The sequence below is a fragment of the Chenopodium quinoa genome, unplaced genomic scaffold (genome assembly GCF_001683475.1).
Source record: "Chenopodium quinoa cultivar QQ74 unplaced genomic scaffold, ASM168347v1, whole genome shotgun sequence".
Classification (NCBI taxonomy): domain Eukaryota; kingdom Viridiplantae; phylum Streptophyta; class Magnoliopsida; order Caryophyllales; family Amaranthaceae; genus Chenopodium; species Chenopodium quinoa.
This window is the reverse complement of record NW_018744041.1, coordinates 1,422,307-1,437,847: the sequence shown is the minus strand read 5'-3', so window position 1 is coordinate 1,437,847 and position 15,541 is coordinate 1,422,307. Positions and strand designations below refer to the sequence as shown.

The window sequence follows — 15,541 nt, the reverse complement described above, 5'->3', positions numbered from 1 at the left end:
CAGATTGCAGTTGATTAATGAGATCATCTATTCCTGTTTGAGATGCTGGGGAATTCGGGGGATCATACTCTGTGAGGGGAAGATTCACAAATTCACTTCCAAAGGAATTTGGGCAGAACGGCACATAGGGAGACCTTACACGCTCCGGATACACCCTTCGATCCCGAGAATTGGCCAAAGAGAGCGTCAATCTCCGCCCTGTTTCCACGAAATTAAGGTGGTTAACGTCTAAAAATTCATCAAAGGAGTCATTAGATAACCTTGGTAATGTTTCTGGTAGCATCGATGTGTTTCGAAACCCCACATTTGCTTCACCATATGTTTCCCCCAAACCTTGATTCGCTATGTCCTGAAATAACCCAGACCTTTGAATTTTCCAATTATCGGAGTTCCGAGGAAGTTGTTGGATCCCTAAAACCTGAAACAGAGTGCGCGAAATTGCCTCGCTCTCTTCCCTTTGCGCCACCGCCGCCGACGACTCCCCCACTTCATAGTTGGCGGATCCGAATCTAGGGAGTGGTGGTGGGTTAAAATTTTCTAAGGGGGAGTTGTAAGAGCTAATAGGGTCACGCCGGAAATTCCCATATGGGCGGAACTCCGGCCTAACTGGTGAGAGGGTAAAGTGGTTTGTGGGTTGAGTTTGATTTTGGGATGTATTTGGATTTGGATAGGAATTCAGTCCCGAGTGTAGGGGTGAGATAGGTGTGTTTAAATTTGGCATGGTAAACTCGGCATAGGGGTCGTGGTTCAGACCAATTCTCCGTCCCGGAGATAATCTCAGCGCCGCTTCACCAATTCTTGCCTCCCTCGCATTTTCATCCTCAATTTCACCCCCACTCGAACTATCCGAGCCCGTGAAATACACCGTATCATTGCTGTCATCTGAAAAGTCTGAGTCCGTCACTTCTACATGTTGTTGCAGCTCTGCCAAGGGTATATCTTCCGGTTCCTCCAGCCGGGTTAAGTTGACCGCAAGATTGCGGTACCGGAAAATATCTGGGAGCCCCTGCACAAAGTTAGTATAGTAGGGGTAATCTAAGGGTCCATGCAACACCCTTAGACCATCCCTTTCCACCGCCGCAAGCCGCCTTGAGAGGCGTCGCGACGCTACATCAATTCTTAGCCTACAATTACTAGAATTATGGCCAGCACAACCACACCGTTTATAGAAGCGAAAAATACCTTCATACCTGAAATAGACCCATATCACACGGCCATCTGATAAAGGAATGTAGCACCCGGGAATTAAAGGCTGAGATATATCGATCATCATTAGTGCCCGCAGCTCAGCTATGTCAGGAAGTCGGCCATTGGTAATCGGCTCGAGCATATCCAAATACCCAAGGTGGCAGAAAATTCTTCTTGCCCACGCTTCACATAACGTCTTAAATTAATAAGACGACCTTCAAAAGTTGTCGTGTACTGTCTTACCAACCCATCCAAATCATTCTGATCGAGACATTCGAAAATATAAAAATTCCCAATACGATGAACTCGCACATGCGCCCTAGAGACCCATCTCTGATTAATAATGTGTTGAACATAAGTGACAGGAGGAGGGTTGGGCCCTACAAAAACTCCAATAGCACACCTATTGAAATTAAGGATTCCTAGAGCATTAAAATTTTGTGGAGGAGTAACTAAAAAAACCCATCCTATGGGGTCTGGGGTTGTTTGTGTTTGGAGGAGGGTTATTATTCTCCATGATGCAGAGAATAACAGAGAAAGAGAAAGGGACAGCTAAAGAACAAAGAGAAGAGAAGGTGGATGTGTAAGAAGAGGAAGTAAATGCGAGAATAAATAGCAGCCAAAGCTTAGCAGATTAAGCGAAGCCCGAGTGCATGGGGAACATGTGTCCTTCCATAAATTCTCCGGTGGTTTCTTGTTATAGTAAAGAATAGATCCAGATTGTTGGGATCAAGGTAAGAAAGAAGCACTCCTACAATCCTATTGGGTAAGAATAAAAGGTGATAGAAGAGGAAGGGATTTTATGAGATTGATTTTGTCGAAAAGGTTAAGAAAAGGCCATTGCATGCCTTGGTAAACTGGAAAATCAAAAGGTAATCTCCTTTTGAAAGTGACAGAAGAGAGAACCTAGGAGGAAGAGTAGCGTTTTCCAAGAACTAGGGTTAGGGTTTTGGGCAAACCAAGAACTCCAAAGGGAGACTCACTTCTAGTGAGATAAACTCTCAATTGTAGAGAGATAATCGTATTGTTTTTAGGGGTTTTGGGTGTGAAGGGGATTTAGAGATGAAGCTATTGCCTTTACGGCTATTGTACACATTGATATCAATGAATATAGTATTAGGTTAGTTGATGGCCTGATGGGTGTAGTAACTATGAAGGGGTGTTCAATAATCTTGGATCAGATCGAAGAGGTACGATTTTTGGGTTTGGTTTCATGACCCAGAAATAAAAATTTCTAGTCTTTGGTCTGGTCCAGTGATTACGGAACTGTGTGGTTCATGAGTGGTTGGTTTTGGTAATGAAGGACAATTTTTCTATGATTTTTTAAACACATTATTCATATATACTTAGCATATTTAATTTAGTAATAAAATGGGGAAAATGGAGAAAAATTAAATAATAATGAGTAGAGCTTGTTATTGGAAAGCTAAGGAATAGATATTGGGGTTAAACCCTTAAAAAGGTTTTTATTTAACAACGCAACAGTTCAATACAGAATTCAATACAGAAACTGTTCACTTACTATGGTTATAGATAATTAAAAACTCATTTCCGTTCATTGTCTGAATAACGCCCATTGTGAACCTCTATATTACGAATTAGGGGGAATATATATATTTTCAAACAACATTATATGGCCTTGTGATGCACCTCTCACTGTCATCACTTGAGTTGTGAAAATGAAATGATTGTGTGTATCATAGCCACTACTATTGGAAAATTTTCGTACTTTATTGTCTTTGGAAGGGAAGGAGACAAAATGTTTTCAAGTACCCCACACAAACCCGGGAAGCCACGTGAGTACTTAGAACTATCTACTTTTCCTTTTAACTACCAAATTTGTTGATTACACATTCGCCTCTCCCGTCGTTGATTCAAGACAATTATTTACCTTTATGTGGCCGTGGCGGCAATATATGTTCACAGAATGTTTTATTACCTTCGGAATTGTCCATCACCATCACTTAATTTTTCAATTCAACATTGAATCTTGAAGCCTCTGAAGTTAGTCCATATGAATAATATGGACTTGACAAGGATATTCATCAAGGTGCCCAAAGGACCTTAGGAGGTCTATTCGATTAGTACCTGAAATCATTAGATTCATGTCTTGGTCCAAGATTTTTTCACCACTCGTAAATTATATTTTAACATGCTTTAGTTATGTCTGGTTGTGCATTGGCTTTCCAAAAAAATGCCCCTAAAACAAGCCAAGATACTATCCTCTATTAAGTGTTTTTTTCAGGGAGAGGTTTTTTACATTGTTTTAGTGTTTAAGATGATTTAGCTATGCGCCTATGCCTTGTTGCGCGTTGACTTTTCAAAAAATCCCTCTTAGACAAGCCAAGATGTTATCCTCTAGTAGCATCAATCTCCAATTTGTAACAAAATTTATACAATAATCAAGTTTAAAATTGCCAAAAAAAATTATAAGGTTATTTCTAACAAAAAAAAGCATTCTTAAAAATGGTTTCAAAAAATAAATAAATAAATTTGTTTCTAACAATTTTTCTCACAAAAAAAATTACTCACATTGAATGGAAAAAAGTTGAATAAATTCTAGCCTAAATAGATACTTTAATCTTATATGCCTATGCCAAAAAAAGGCTTTAGCTTTGTGTCAAATGATAGTGGGACTGTTGGGAGTATTCTCTCTCCATTTCCTTTCTTGAAAGCTCAAAAGGTTGGACATGGAAATCTGAAACTTCGCAGTCTCTTCATTCTCTGGTTTCTCTCCATTTTTTGAATTCTGGGTTTCACTTTTTCTTCTGGACAGGTTTGCCTTCTTCAGCTCTTTCTTTATTCTGGGCATGGAAGTATACCAATTTTGAGATAATTGTGGCTTAGGGTTTTCAGTTTTGTCAATGGAAAATTACAATTTTCTCCATTTTCTGCTCTTACTTTCATGGGTTTTCCTAATTTCTGTACCTTGCCATGGATTTATGATTAAGCATATGTTAATGGAGTCAGAAACCCCACCACCTGTTTCTTCTCCTGCTTTGAAAATTGAAGTTGAAAGGGTTGCATTTAGCATTTTCTCTGGAATTATTAGTGGTTCTATTGCTGCTATTCTTGTTGCTGTTATGATCAGATGCTTTGTTCAGTATATTAATAGAGCTCCTATTCTCAAAGGCCCTGTTGTATTTTCCCCGAAAATCGACCCGAAAACACTTCGTTTAGCTCTAGAAAATGAAAATCAGCTTATAGGATCTAGTCCAAATGGGACTTACTATAGAACTTCTCTTGATAATGGTCTGAATATCGCGGTCAAGAGCCTCGAGCCCTTTGAAATTGGGTCCCCGGAAACTCACAATAAGGGCTTAAAGAGAAAATTACAGCAGGAACTTCAGGTTCTTGCTGGGTTAAGACATAGGCATTTGATGAGTTTGAGGGCTTACGTTCGTGAATTGGATCGTTTCAGCTTAGTTTATGATTATATGCCCACAGGAAGCCTTGAAGATGCTATGAGTAAAGTTCGTCTCAATCATTTGCAAATGGGTTGGGATGTTAGGCTTCGAATTGCTGTGGGTACTATAAAGGCACTCAAGTTCCTGCATTTTGAATGCAATCCTAGTGTGTTGCATTATAATCTCAAGCCTAGTAATGTGATGTTGGATGCAGAGTTTGAACCCAAGCTCGCAGATTGTGGTCTAGCTAATCTTATGCCCAAGTTGTATCGATCACCAAATGCATATAGAGCTCCTGAGTTATCTCAAAACTGCAGGTGAAACTGATGTCTCTTTCACTTTATATTACTTCTCTGTTTGATAATTTTTTTACTGTTCTAGTGGGACTTGTTTTGAATTGCATGGTAGCTTGGATTAACTACTAACCAAAATATGCTAAGATAACCAGAATTGTGTCATTTGGTACTTTGCTATTTGCTAGGCCTTGATTAATGTCTTGAAAGAGTTTCCTCACCTGGTGATTCATCATATGAGGCAAGAAAGTCCATTTTGAAATAAGTTAATTGCCAGCAGAAAATGCCAGAGTAGGGGCAAAAACAATTTTTAATTCATTGACTCTGTACCTTTGGTGTCCTTGCCTTTTATTCAGATGTTAGAGATGCCCCTTTTGCTTTCATCAGAGATTCAGAGTACATAACAAATTAAAAAAAACTTGTTGTATAAATAATGTCTTTCCTTGATTAATGTCTGGATGTTGACAATCTACATTATACACACACATAGCCAAGTATAGACGTTCCTATTTTTGCTGTATTAATTGGTTGAGGGGGGCTAAGGTATATATTTCTGCATTAATTATTGTTGTTAAATGCTTGTTTGTTATGTTTTTGTTCTTCATCAATCTGTTAGTTTATTATAGGTTTGGAGAGAAGGGTGTCAGTGTGTCTCAGTGGGCAAAAAAACACCCCTGAAACAAAAGTGCTGTCTCATTACTTCTCCCGTTGCTTGTATATGGAATTAAATTTTTTGGTTAGATTCTGAATGCAAGTGCAGAAAAAAGTTCCTTCCTGAAGGCTCATTCTAGAATTGTCCTAAATTCTGTATCTTGCTTTCTGTTGCTACAGATATACAGATAAGAGTGATGTCTTTAGCTTTGGAGTCATTCTTGGGGTACTTCTGACTGGTCGAGACCCCTTAGAACCATTTTTTGGGGAATCAGCTAGTGGGGAATGTTTGAACAGGTGGCTGCGGCAATTGCAGCAAGCTGGAGAAGCTCAGCAAGCTTTGGATAAAAGCATACTTGGGCAAGAGGCTGAGGAAGAAGAGATGCTTATGGCAGTGAGAATTGCAGTTGTCTGCATGTCAGATCTCCCTGAAGACCGTCCTTCCAGTGATGAACTTGTCCCAATGCTTTCTCGTCTTCACAGTTTTTGATGGTGATGTACTGGTGTGAATGGCCTATTGGGACCTGTTAGTCATGTGCAGGTTTGAGGGCTTCATTGATGGAGTATCTCTCTTCATTGTCCTCGCTGTGGGAAAAACCAGCAAATACTTGAGGCTCTCACACTGATTCATTGTATATGTATTGGAAAGAAGCAAAGTGGATTGTTCATGAAAATCTTAGACGAGGTGTGCTAGGTTTCTAGGATGCAGCGGGCAATGAGATATACTTTAAAGAGAAAATTTGTAATTGGTTGTGAGCACCAGATCACCCTCTTTAGATTGTGAACTAAGTTTCCTTGTAATTTCGCTCACTTGGATGAAAGAATTATCTTGCAGAGGACGAGAGGTGCAATGTAAATTTCACTTGTATTAATGTTATGCTGGAGGCTCTTGGGGTGTACTATACTGCTGGAAATGCCTATTTTTAGGAAGCAGTAGACTTGGAAGGTCAGTTACCTTGTTTCCATTTGTCTAAATCACCCCACTGTCCCACATGTTTTAGAGTAGCAATGAGCTTTCACTCTTAGTGTTACATGCCTCTATAATACAAGAAATACTGTCCAGAAATAATGAGATTGTTGAATGAACAAGGAAGTAAACATGTTTTCTTAATTGTTTGTGGGAAAAATATTTAGGTTGCATATAAGGAACTAAAAGTGGAAATATTAAGCATGATTAAACATTGTTGCATTAATAACATGAATTGGCATGATGACTTCTACGTATGTACAAGTATTTTCTTTCCACATATGCGTTTTTAAGCTCGTACATACCAACAATTAATGAATAAAGAAAGTTAAAATCTTTGCTTGCATAGGACCTTGGTTGTGGTGGGCTAGTGGCAATCTGGGTCAATAGGTCGAGTTTGGATCAAATTTCGGGTTGAGTTTGGGTTGAGTTTAGTTTGTTTGTTCGGGTTTCTCTCATTAATTTCGGGCCGGGTTGTTGGGTCAGGGATTTCCAATCCCGGCAGACCCTGCTTAAAAGAATCCTTCATTTCCCATTTGAACTTACAAAAACAAATTTTCTTTGAATTCTAATCGTTCTTGAGAGTCGTTGAGAGTAACGGAAAAGAGGATGGAACTAAAATTCAAAATTGTAATAAAGCCAGTTAACAATCTATCAAGGCAGTTAAATTAGTTATTATTTAACTCGTCAGCTGATTGAGTTGACCAGTGATAAACATCCTTTTAATAGCAGAATTGTTTTTTTAAAGGGGGAAGGGAAGCGTAAGACTAATGAAAGGGTTGAATGATGACAACGTGACATCCAATTAAGAGATTTTAAGAAAGTAATTATATATGATGAAGTTATGTTACTTCATGTAATATTATATTAGTAGATAATTGAAGTTAGAAAATTTAGTATTCTAATGATAAATGGTTGTATAAATGAGCTGTCTGAGAATTATATGAATGCATTATTCTCCTCGGTAGGAGGCTTGATATTGACTACTCCCTCCCTCCATTCCTTTTATTTGTTACGTTGTGACTTTTTAGTCTCAATTATACATGACTACGGGTATCTACGATTATATCAATAAAGTTTTAAGGCTTATAATAGTATATATAAATAGTCAAAATCTTTAAAGGTTGTCCATAAAATAATAGTTAAAACGCAACAAATAAAAAGGAATAGAAAGAGTAGTATAATCGCTTGATAAACTAAAAATGTATTATATATCAACAAAGAGCGAAATATTAATCAAAGAAAAGTCTATGCTGAGAAGAAATAAAATAATAATCATCTGACCAGAATATGATTAACTTAACCCAATTTGTGCATCTATTATATGCAGAGTGTTCCGGCATTGACAGGGGACATAGAAGAGTTCAAGTATCCTTCATAAGTTTAAGCTAATCTAACATAATCTCCTTTCATTTTTACATTTCATTATTACAGTAATAATAGTTACAAACATGAGAGTTTCTTCCATTAGTTTATCTCTGATACTAATCCTGATTGTTAGGAATGCCTTCATGTCAACGGGTCAGAGTACTGGTGGGTCACCGCCACCAGCAAACCAAACAACTACAGCTGCGGCACCACCACCAGCAAACCAAACAACAACAGCAACCGCGGGTAGGGAACTAAGGATTGCGGTTCCAGTGAGTACCTACAAAGAGTTTGTAAGCATCACCACTGATCCTCTTACTAAGAAACAGAAGATTGATGGCTTTTCGATTCAAGTCTTTGAGGCTGTCGTTAATACAGCTTTGAGCAGTCCCTTTGATTATAAGCTGATCCCTTTTTCTAAGCCGGATGGAACATTTAACGGAAGCTTTGATGACATGCTTAAAGCAGTCAATAATCAGGTTCATCAACTACTAAATATACTTTTATGACTTTGAACATTAGACTAAATTATAGTACTCTTACATGTATCTAACAAATGCAACGTGTTATGTGTATGTAAATGTAATGAGCAGGAATATGATGGGGCTGTTGGAGATACAACAATCAGATATGATAGGTCGCAGTGGGTTGATTTTACTCTGCCTTATTCAGACACAGGAATAACAATGATGGTTTCTACAAAGCAGCAACACCATAAAAGCACCGGAATCAAGTTGATGCCTCTGATCAAGGGTTTGGTGTCTGCTGCACTTGCCTTTTGCTTTGTTAGTGCTCTCATCTTTTGGTTCGTGGAATTTAGAAATGACAAAAGTAGACAGTCACAAGCACCATTAGGTACCAACCCACCAGGACAACGTTCAAATAACGATGACTATTGGCGGAGTAAGTACCCTCATCCGTCTCTTTTCTTCATATTTGGTACTACTATCCTGCAATGCTTAATTAAACTTCATGATTTAAAGTTACAAAGGAAAGTAGTCCATCCAACTGTTGTTGTGTAAGACAGTAGTTGTTCAATTATATGACCTTTTTTTAATCATAATTGTTTATGTTTGCCTCCTTGATGGTGAATGCAGGGGAAACATTGAGAGCAATAATACATACAAGGCTTGTGATTGTACTGTGTTTTCTAGTGTTGTTGTTCTTGACTTCCTGTTATGCCGCCAGCTTGACTTCATTGCTGACAGCACAGCGGCAAAGAAGTTCAGTCAAAACAATAGATGAGCTCATACGAAGAAGAGAAAATGTAGGGAATCAAAAAGGATCTTTTGTCCCTCGCTTGCTAATTCAAAGAGGGTTTTCAGAAAGTCAAATTCTTACCTATGATACAGAACAGGAAATGATTGATATGCTGGCTAAGGGAACTGTTGCTGCTGTTATTGACGAAACTCCATATCTCAAAGTTTTCCTCTCTAAGAACTGCAATAAGGGCTATAATCTTGTCCCTTCCTTCGATCTTCATGCAGAGGGATTTGGTTTTGTACGTATTTCTTATCTTTTTCACTTGTAATAAGTGCATAACCTTGCATACTGATATGAACTTGTTCATTTATATGTATGAGATTGCAAAATATGCTAATGATGTGAACATTCTCCAAATTGTAGGCTTTCCAAAAAGGATCTACCTTGGTACAAGATATGTCAAAGGGAATATTAAAGTTATTGGACAACGGTGTATTAGCAGATATTCAACAGAGAACAATCGGTAATCTTGAAGCATGTGAAAATGAACCAGATGTAGCTGATCTTGATGCCAATGTATTGGACTTCGATACTCTATGGATCTTGTTTGCCGGGGCAATAGGTGTTATAATTTTGGTGATCATCTTGTATATGGTCTACTTAGGAACCACCTGTGATACTGTTAGAAGAAGAGTTGCCTTTCCATGCTACCTACTGCCGCGTTACCAAGAAAGGAAGAGTTAGTCTGCCTAATTGAGCTGCCTGAATAGAAATTCCTACTGAAGATCTATACAGCATCAGAGTGTCCTTAAATTAGTTACTGAAGGTCTATGCGTCTGTGCGTTTTGTGTGATGGATGAGTGATTTATTTTGTAAGTCTGATGAGGTTATATGTTTACAGTATGATGTGTAATGTCAACCAATAGCTAGACACCTATGTCAATTGTGCAAGTAATTTTCCATTCTTTTTTTGGTTTTGAGAAACTAATTGTAACTGTGAATTAAGTATATACAAGTATCATCCAAAAATTCCTGCAGTAAAACTGAAATCAAGTATATATACAAGCATCATCCAAACATAATTACTGTAAAACTGAAGATCACTTCATAATCTCTTTCTATCACTTATGAACCATTTCATTTATAAAGTTAATTATAGATTAGCATGATTTCAGTTATTTTTTTAATTTTTTTGAATAGCATTAAAAACTGAGAACGGAGGAATTATGCTTATAATTGAACAATCATTATTGGTATGAAGAGTATTTTTTAATCAACAACAATACTAGAAAAATATGTAGTTTTTCTGACATTCTGGTAATATAAATGCTATTAAACAAAAATTATACCCTTAGTCAAATCAGAGCATACATAATTCTCTATAAAGTAATAAGTTCGTAGCTGTATTGAGAATAACATTATCTAAACTATAATTGAAGTTTTGTTGAATGGAAAATCAATAATCTTCAGTTGTTTTCCTTTGACTTGAGCAAATGAAAGGGATTAGCACGTCTAATTATTATAAGAATCCATAATTTGAAGTAACATCGGATTTATTAATGGACCAATCAAAGAAAAAAAAAGTCTTATCATCTGAAAATGGCCAGCTACTTAATACACAAAATTGTCACAACTCACAAGTCAACCAATCTTGTTGAATGATTAACCTGTTAGAGTTTTTGTTTAACATAAGTATAGGGGATCACGATAGTTTTCCATTGTTTTGAAATAATCTTGACTTAAAAGTATTATTAACTGGTTCAACAGCAATAGCTTTTAACTGGTGTTATTTCATTTTTGAAGTCTGAATATTTGAGCTTTGTGAAATTTTAGGAAAATACTAATTGAAAGTAGTAAGATTAATACATGAGTGGTGATCTGTAATATGGAGTCTTATTGTTTGGGTGTCCGCGTCACCAGAATGGTCCTGCAGAAGATGCTTTTGATCCTGAGTCTGCTACTGCTAGTATTAGATGAAGTATCCAGAGGAGGTGCTGCTTCCACTGGTACAGATGATCCCGCCTTTATAGGCTACAACTGTCCGGTGGATGGCTACTCTTACACTACAGGCAGTCCGTTTGAAGAAAAATTGAAAGATGCCCTTTCCACCCATCTGGTTGCCAATGCCTCGCGTTTAGCCTTCTCAAACTTTACCACAGGAGAAGGTGTTGACCAAGTGTATGCTATGTACTACTGCAGGGGAGATGTTGGTCTCCAAACCTGTCATGATTGTGTTGATAGTGCTGCAACAAAAATTTTAGATGTATGCAAACTACTGAAACAAGGCATAGTTTGGTACGAAGAATGCACCTTGCGTTATGCCAACTACTCCATCTTCTCCTTTGATACCCAGGATCTAAACCGTTATTTCCCAAGACATAACAACACTCCTGTTATGGGGATTATCTCAATCAATATCAGCCAATATTTGACAGCACCATGAGAAGCCTCGTTGATCAGGCAGCTAATAATGATAGCCTTACACCGCAAGGTTTTGCCACAACAAGTGTTAGACTCTCATCATCTCAGACATTAAGGGGGATGGTTCAATGTGTTCCCTACATTACTGGCACATCTTGTCAGAGATGCCTCACAGCGGCTCTCAGGCTAATGGATCTTTGGACCACTACTATGGAATTTCTTCCGATTTGTCTAGTTGGGTTTGAGTTGTATGGATTACAGCCTTCAGTCCCTCCACCTTCTTCATCAACTCTACCAGGTAAGTGGTAACAATCTCTGGATATCATCACTTGCCACCACTGTGAATTACAATGCTCACACTAATTATAAATTGCACTGCGATTAATTTGTTGCCTCCCTTGATATTTTGACAGTACGCTTTAAGGTTCTTATACCCCTGCTATCTGTGGTTGTAATTTTATTACTTCTCTGTGGCTTTTGGTTTTGGAAGCGCCATCCTTCAAAAGGTAAGAACTAGTAAGGTTGTATAATTCAATTCAGTTTTAGTTTTAGTTTTAATTTTAATTTTCTTGTATAATTCAGTTCAGTTTTACTTGATGATAAGAATTATCTTCATCTTTGCAATTGTACCTGTCTTTGAAGCATAATCTGTACAGCTAACATACTAGTTTTTACTTTTTCTCTGTTCAGGAGATAAACACCCATCACCTGGAAAACAGCAAGACAATCCTTTCATCCATGATTCAAAAGAATACGGTTGAGTTCATTTCACAAACTTTTATTTTGTAAACTATACAGTACTAATTTCTAGCCCCATAGTGAACTAAACTAAAAGATAACACCGATATAATTATTTTTCCAATACTCCAAGTTATAACATAAAACAATGATTACAGAACCGCCAACTGAAGAAAATCTAGAAGCAAATGAAAGAGGGAGGCAGCATGGTTTGGCACAGTTTACCTATTCTGAAGTGGAAGACATGACAAGTGGATTCAGGGAAAAAATAGGGGAAGGTGGTTTTGCAGTAGTGTATCATGGTTGTTTAAAAGATGGCAGCAGCAAAGAAGTTGCAGTCAAGGTGTTCTCAAAGTCCGAGGCCCCTAAGCAATTTAGCACTGAGGTTCGTAATTAGGAAACCAAATAGAGAATCATGCTTTCTTGATTTCATTTAAGCTATATGATATGAGAGCTAAAGCCTTAAGAAATGTTTTTGACACAGATTGAAGTGCTTGGTCGAATTTCTCACAAGAACTTGGTTTCTCTCGTTGGATATTGTGAAGAAGGAACCAACTTAGCGCTTATCTACGAGTTTATGGCCATGGGAGACTTGAAAGCTCTTCTCTCAGGCAGGACCTTGCATCTTAATACAGTCCTTCATTTTTTTCCCCTAGCTGTTGCACTTATTGATTGAACCATATGTTTTTTTTTTTTTTTTTTTTTTTTTTTTTTTCCCTTCAACAACAATCAATTTGATTTTTGGGTGGTTTATGAACAGAATATTCTGACTCTATAAGCTGGATAAAGAGAGTTGAGATAGCAATCGACGCAGCTCAGGGTGAGAGATATATGATAACATTCGTTTCTTTTTCTGAAACAGATTTTTTATCAGATCACTTGATCACTCAGTACATTAAAATTTGTTGTGTAACTCTCTATTTGTAGGACTGGATTACTTGCATCATGGTTGCAGCCCGCCTATAGTCCATAGAGATGTAAAACCCGCTAACATTCTTCTGAACAAAGAATTTCGAGCAAAGGTAGCTGATTTTGGGTTTTCCAAAATCTTCCCAGCTGAATATGTTTCAAATTTACAAACAAGGGTTGTTGGAACACTAGGCTATCTTGATCCTCAGTAAGTGAGCCATTTCAGTCATTCTTACATTACTATCTTACAGATTCTAACACTCTCTGATCAAAGTAATAGTGCACACTACTAATTAAAGTGGGCTAAAACTTTTATGGCACAATGATTATTACAGGTATAATTTAACAGGACAGGTGCATGAAAAAGGCGATGTTTACAGCTTTGGAGTTGTTCTGTTGGAGCTAATCACAGGCAAAACAGCAATAGTAAACAGAGTCATGAACTTGGGTCAATGGGTTAGGAGCGTGCTTGAAAGAGGGGATATAGCCAGCATACTAGACCAAAACCTGAGACACGGTGTAGATGAAAACTATCTCACAGTGTGGAAAACAGTAGAACTAGCAGTGAGATGTATTCAGCTAGAAATTTCAGATAGGCCAACAATGACTCAAATAGTTACAGAACTCAAAGAATGTTTGAATATGATGAACACAGGAAGTTCTAGTTCAGCTAAAGACTCTCTAGAGATGATGAGCGCAGCTATTTCAAGTAGTACAATGTCTCCCACACCACGCTAGCTAGCTAGCTAACACGAGTCAGTTTTTAATTTTTTTGAAAGAAAGCTAGCTTATACTTCTGTTATGTACTCATCCCATTCCTTGATTTAAAGCATCAAGCCTTTATTCAACTTTGTGTATTCTTGCTTCTTTTTGAATTGATTAAGGGTGAATCTTTGTTATAGTGAGAAAATTCTAACAATTTTTTGTTATGATTCCAAGCACATTATGATTGTCAGATATGTTGCATATTATTTTGTACAGCCCATCCTATACAAAAATTATGGATCCATCTTCCCTTTAAATTTCTGCTTTGTTATAGTGCATTTTTTACCAAGTTCTCAGATAGAATGTACTTCGTATTTACTCAGACTTCTAAATTTGAAATTTCGAACACACAAATTAAAGAAGTTCACTCTTACTTAAAATTATTGCCATATCTAACTTGTACAATAATTTGGCTTTTTTTAGCAAGGATTTTTGAACAAGTCATACAAAATGAAATAAATTATTGTTGGCTAGCTTAAAGGGATATTATATACTCCGTAATTAGTATTCAATTCAACGGATTTATCAAAGTTTATATAATTACCATTCAACGGAATCATCAAATTTTGATATAATTAGTATTCAATTCAACGGATTCATCAAAGTTTATATAATTAGCATTCAACGGAGTTATCAAATTTTGCGTAATCATACGATTACGGAAATGCATTGACCAACATTTTTATCTTATTTTTTTGTTATTAAAGTCGGAGCTGTGTTTAATATGATTAAGATTCCTCTATAATTGCTACTGTACTATATCAAGGAAGATGTAGTTTAAAAAAAACAACTAATTAGTAGGCACCATTTCTTCCCTGTCAAGTTCCTTACAACTCACAACAGTCAGTAGTTCCCATCAACGGCGAAAACAAAATACGAAGAAGAAAAAGTAAAATGGAAAGAATAATGTATATACTTGTACGTACTTATGTACTCCGTAGTACGGAATACTTGGATTACAAATTGACCAGAACACCAAATTTGAAAAGGAAAAACAAACTAACATATAGATTTTATTATATATTGATGTGAAGAAAATAGAGATAGTTGTACTCTAATAAAGAAGTTTTTTTAAGCATCTCAGGTAATATAGGTTAAGATAATATGACGACTAATTTCAAGTAAAATATTAGTAAGATCCACACTCCCGCCTCTTAATCTAGACATTGCTACATCTACCCATTAGAGCCTCCAGCCAAGTAAAATAATTGACAGTGTACAGAATGTTTCAGTCTTCTATGCGGAAATTCTTTTAAGTGACACAATTGACAGTGACATTAGCCCTGCTATCTCAGATAGACTGACTGTTAAAATAATCAGATATTCTCCCACATTTAGATAGTAGATATTTTTACCTCAAAACAATAGCCTCTAATTTGTCTTGAATCCAATATGAAACTGCATTTCCTGAAGTTATCATTAATCCTTGATTCTTCCCATCATTCTGCCTAAAAAAAAGAGATAATAGGAGAACGCAGCATGAATGTTGAGATGTTGCTAGCATAAACCTTCCAAAAGACATTAATGCTAGCCTTTTTCTTCCATCTCTCTCATGTTTTGATAGATATCAAATGTCCCCTAAGTCCAAAACATAGCCTCATAAGTCATAACACAACAAAAACAATGCAAGC

The 15,541-nt window shown here is 37.0% G+C and overlaps 2 protein-coding genes and 1 pseudogene across 3 annotated transcripts; all 3 read left to right on the top strand.

Annotated features, from left to right (window-relative positions):
- Positions 1-3,783: 3,783 nt before the first annotated feature.
- Positions 3,784-6,650, top strand: LOC110690466 (inactive leucine-rich repeat receptor-like protein kinase CORYNE). Its single transcript, XM_021867306.1, has 2 exons — positions 3,784-4,912; positions 5,720-6,650. Exons 1-2 carry the CDS (start codon positions 4,053-4,055, stop codon positions 6,027-6,029), a joined length of 1,170 nt encoding a protein of 389 aa, XP_021722998.1. The 5' UTR covers positions 3,784-4,052; the 3' UTR covers positions 6,030-6,650.
- LOC110690465 (glutamate receptor 2.6-like) lies at positions 6,359-10,177 on the top strand. Of its 2 annotated transcripts, none has more exons than XM_021867304.1 (5): positions 6,359-6,485; positions 7,837-8,353; positions 8,468-8,777; positions 8,972-9,375; positions 9,501-10,177. In XM_021867304.1, exons 2-5 carry the CDS (start codon positions 7,958-7,960, stop codon positions 9,819-9,821), a joined length of 1,431 nt encoding a protein of 476 aa, XP_021722996.1. In that variant the 5' UTR covers positions 6,359-6,485; positions 7,837-7,957; the 3' UTR covers positions 9,822-10,177. The 2 variants fall into 2 exon arrangements, with proteins under 2 accessions (XP_021722996.1, XP_021722997.1); XM_021867305.1 differs by having other exon boundaries at positions 6,392-6,485; positions 8,008-8,353.
- Positions 10,178-10,683: 506 nt separating this feature from the next.
- LOC110690572 lies at positions 10,684-14,155 on the top strand (annotated as a pseudogene).
- The last annotated feature ends 1,386 nt before the right edge of the window (positions 14,156-15,541 follow it).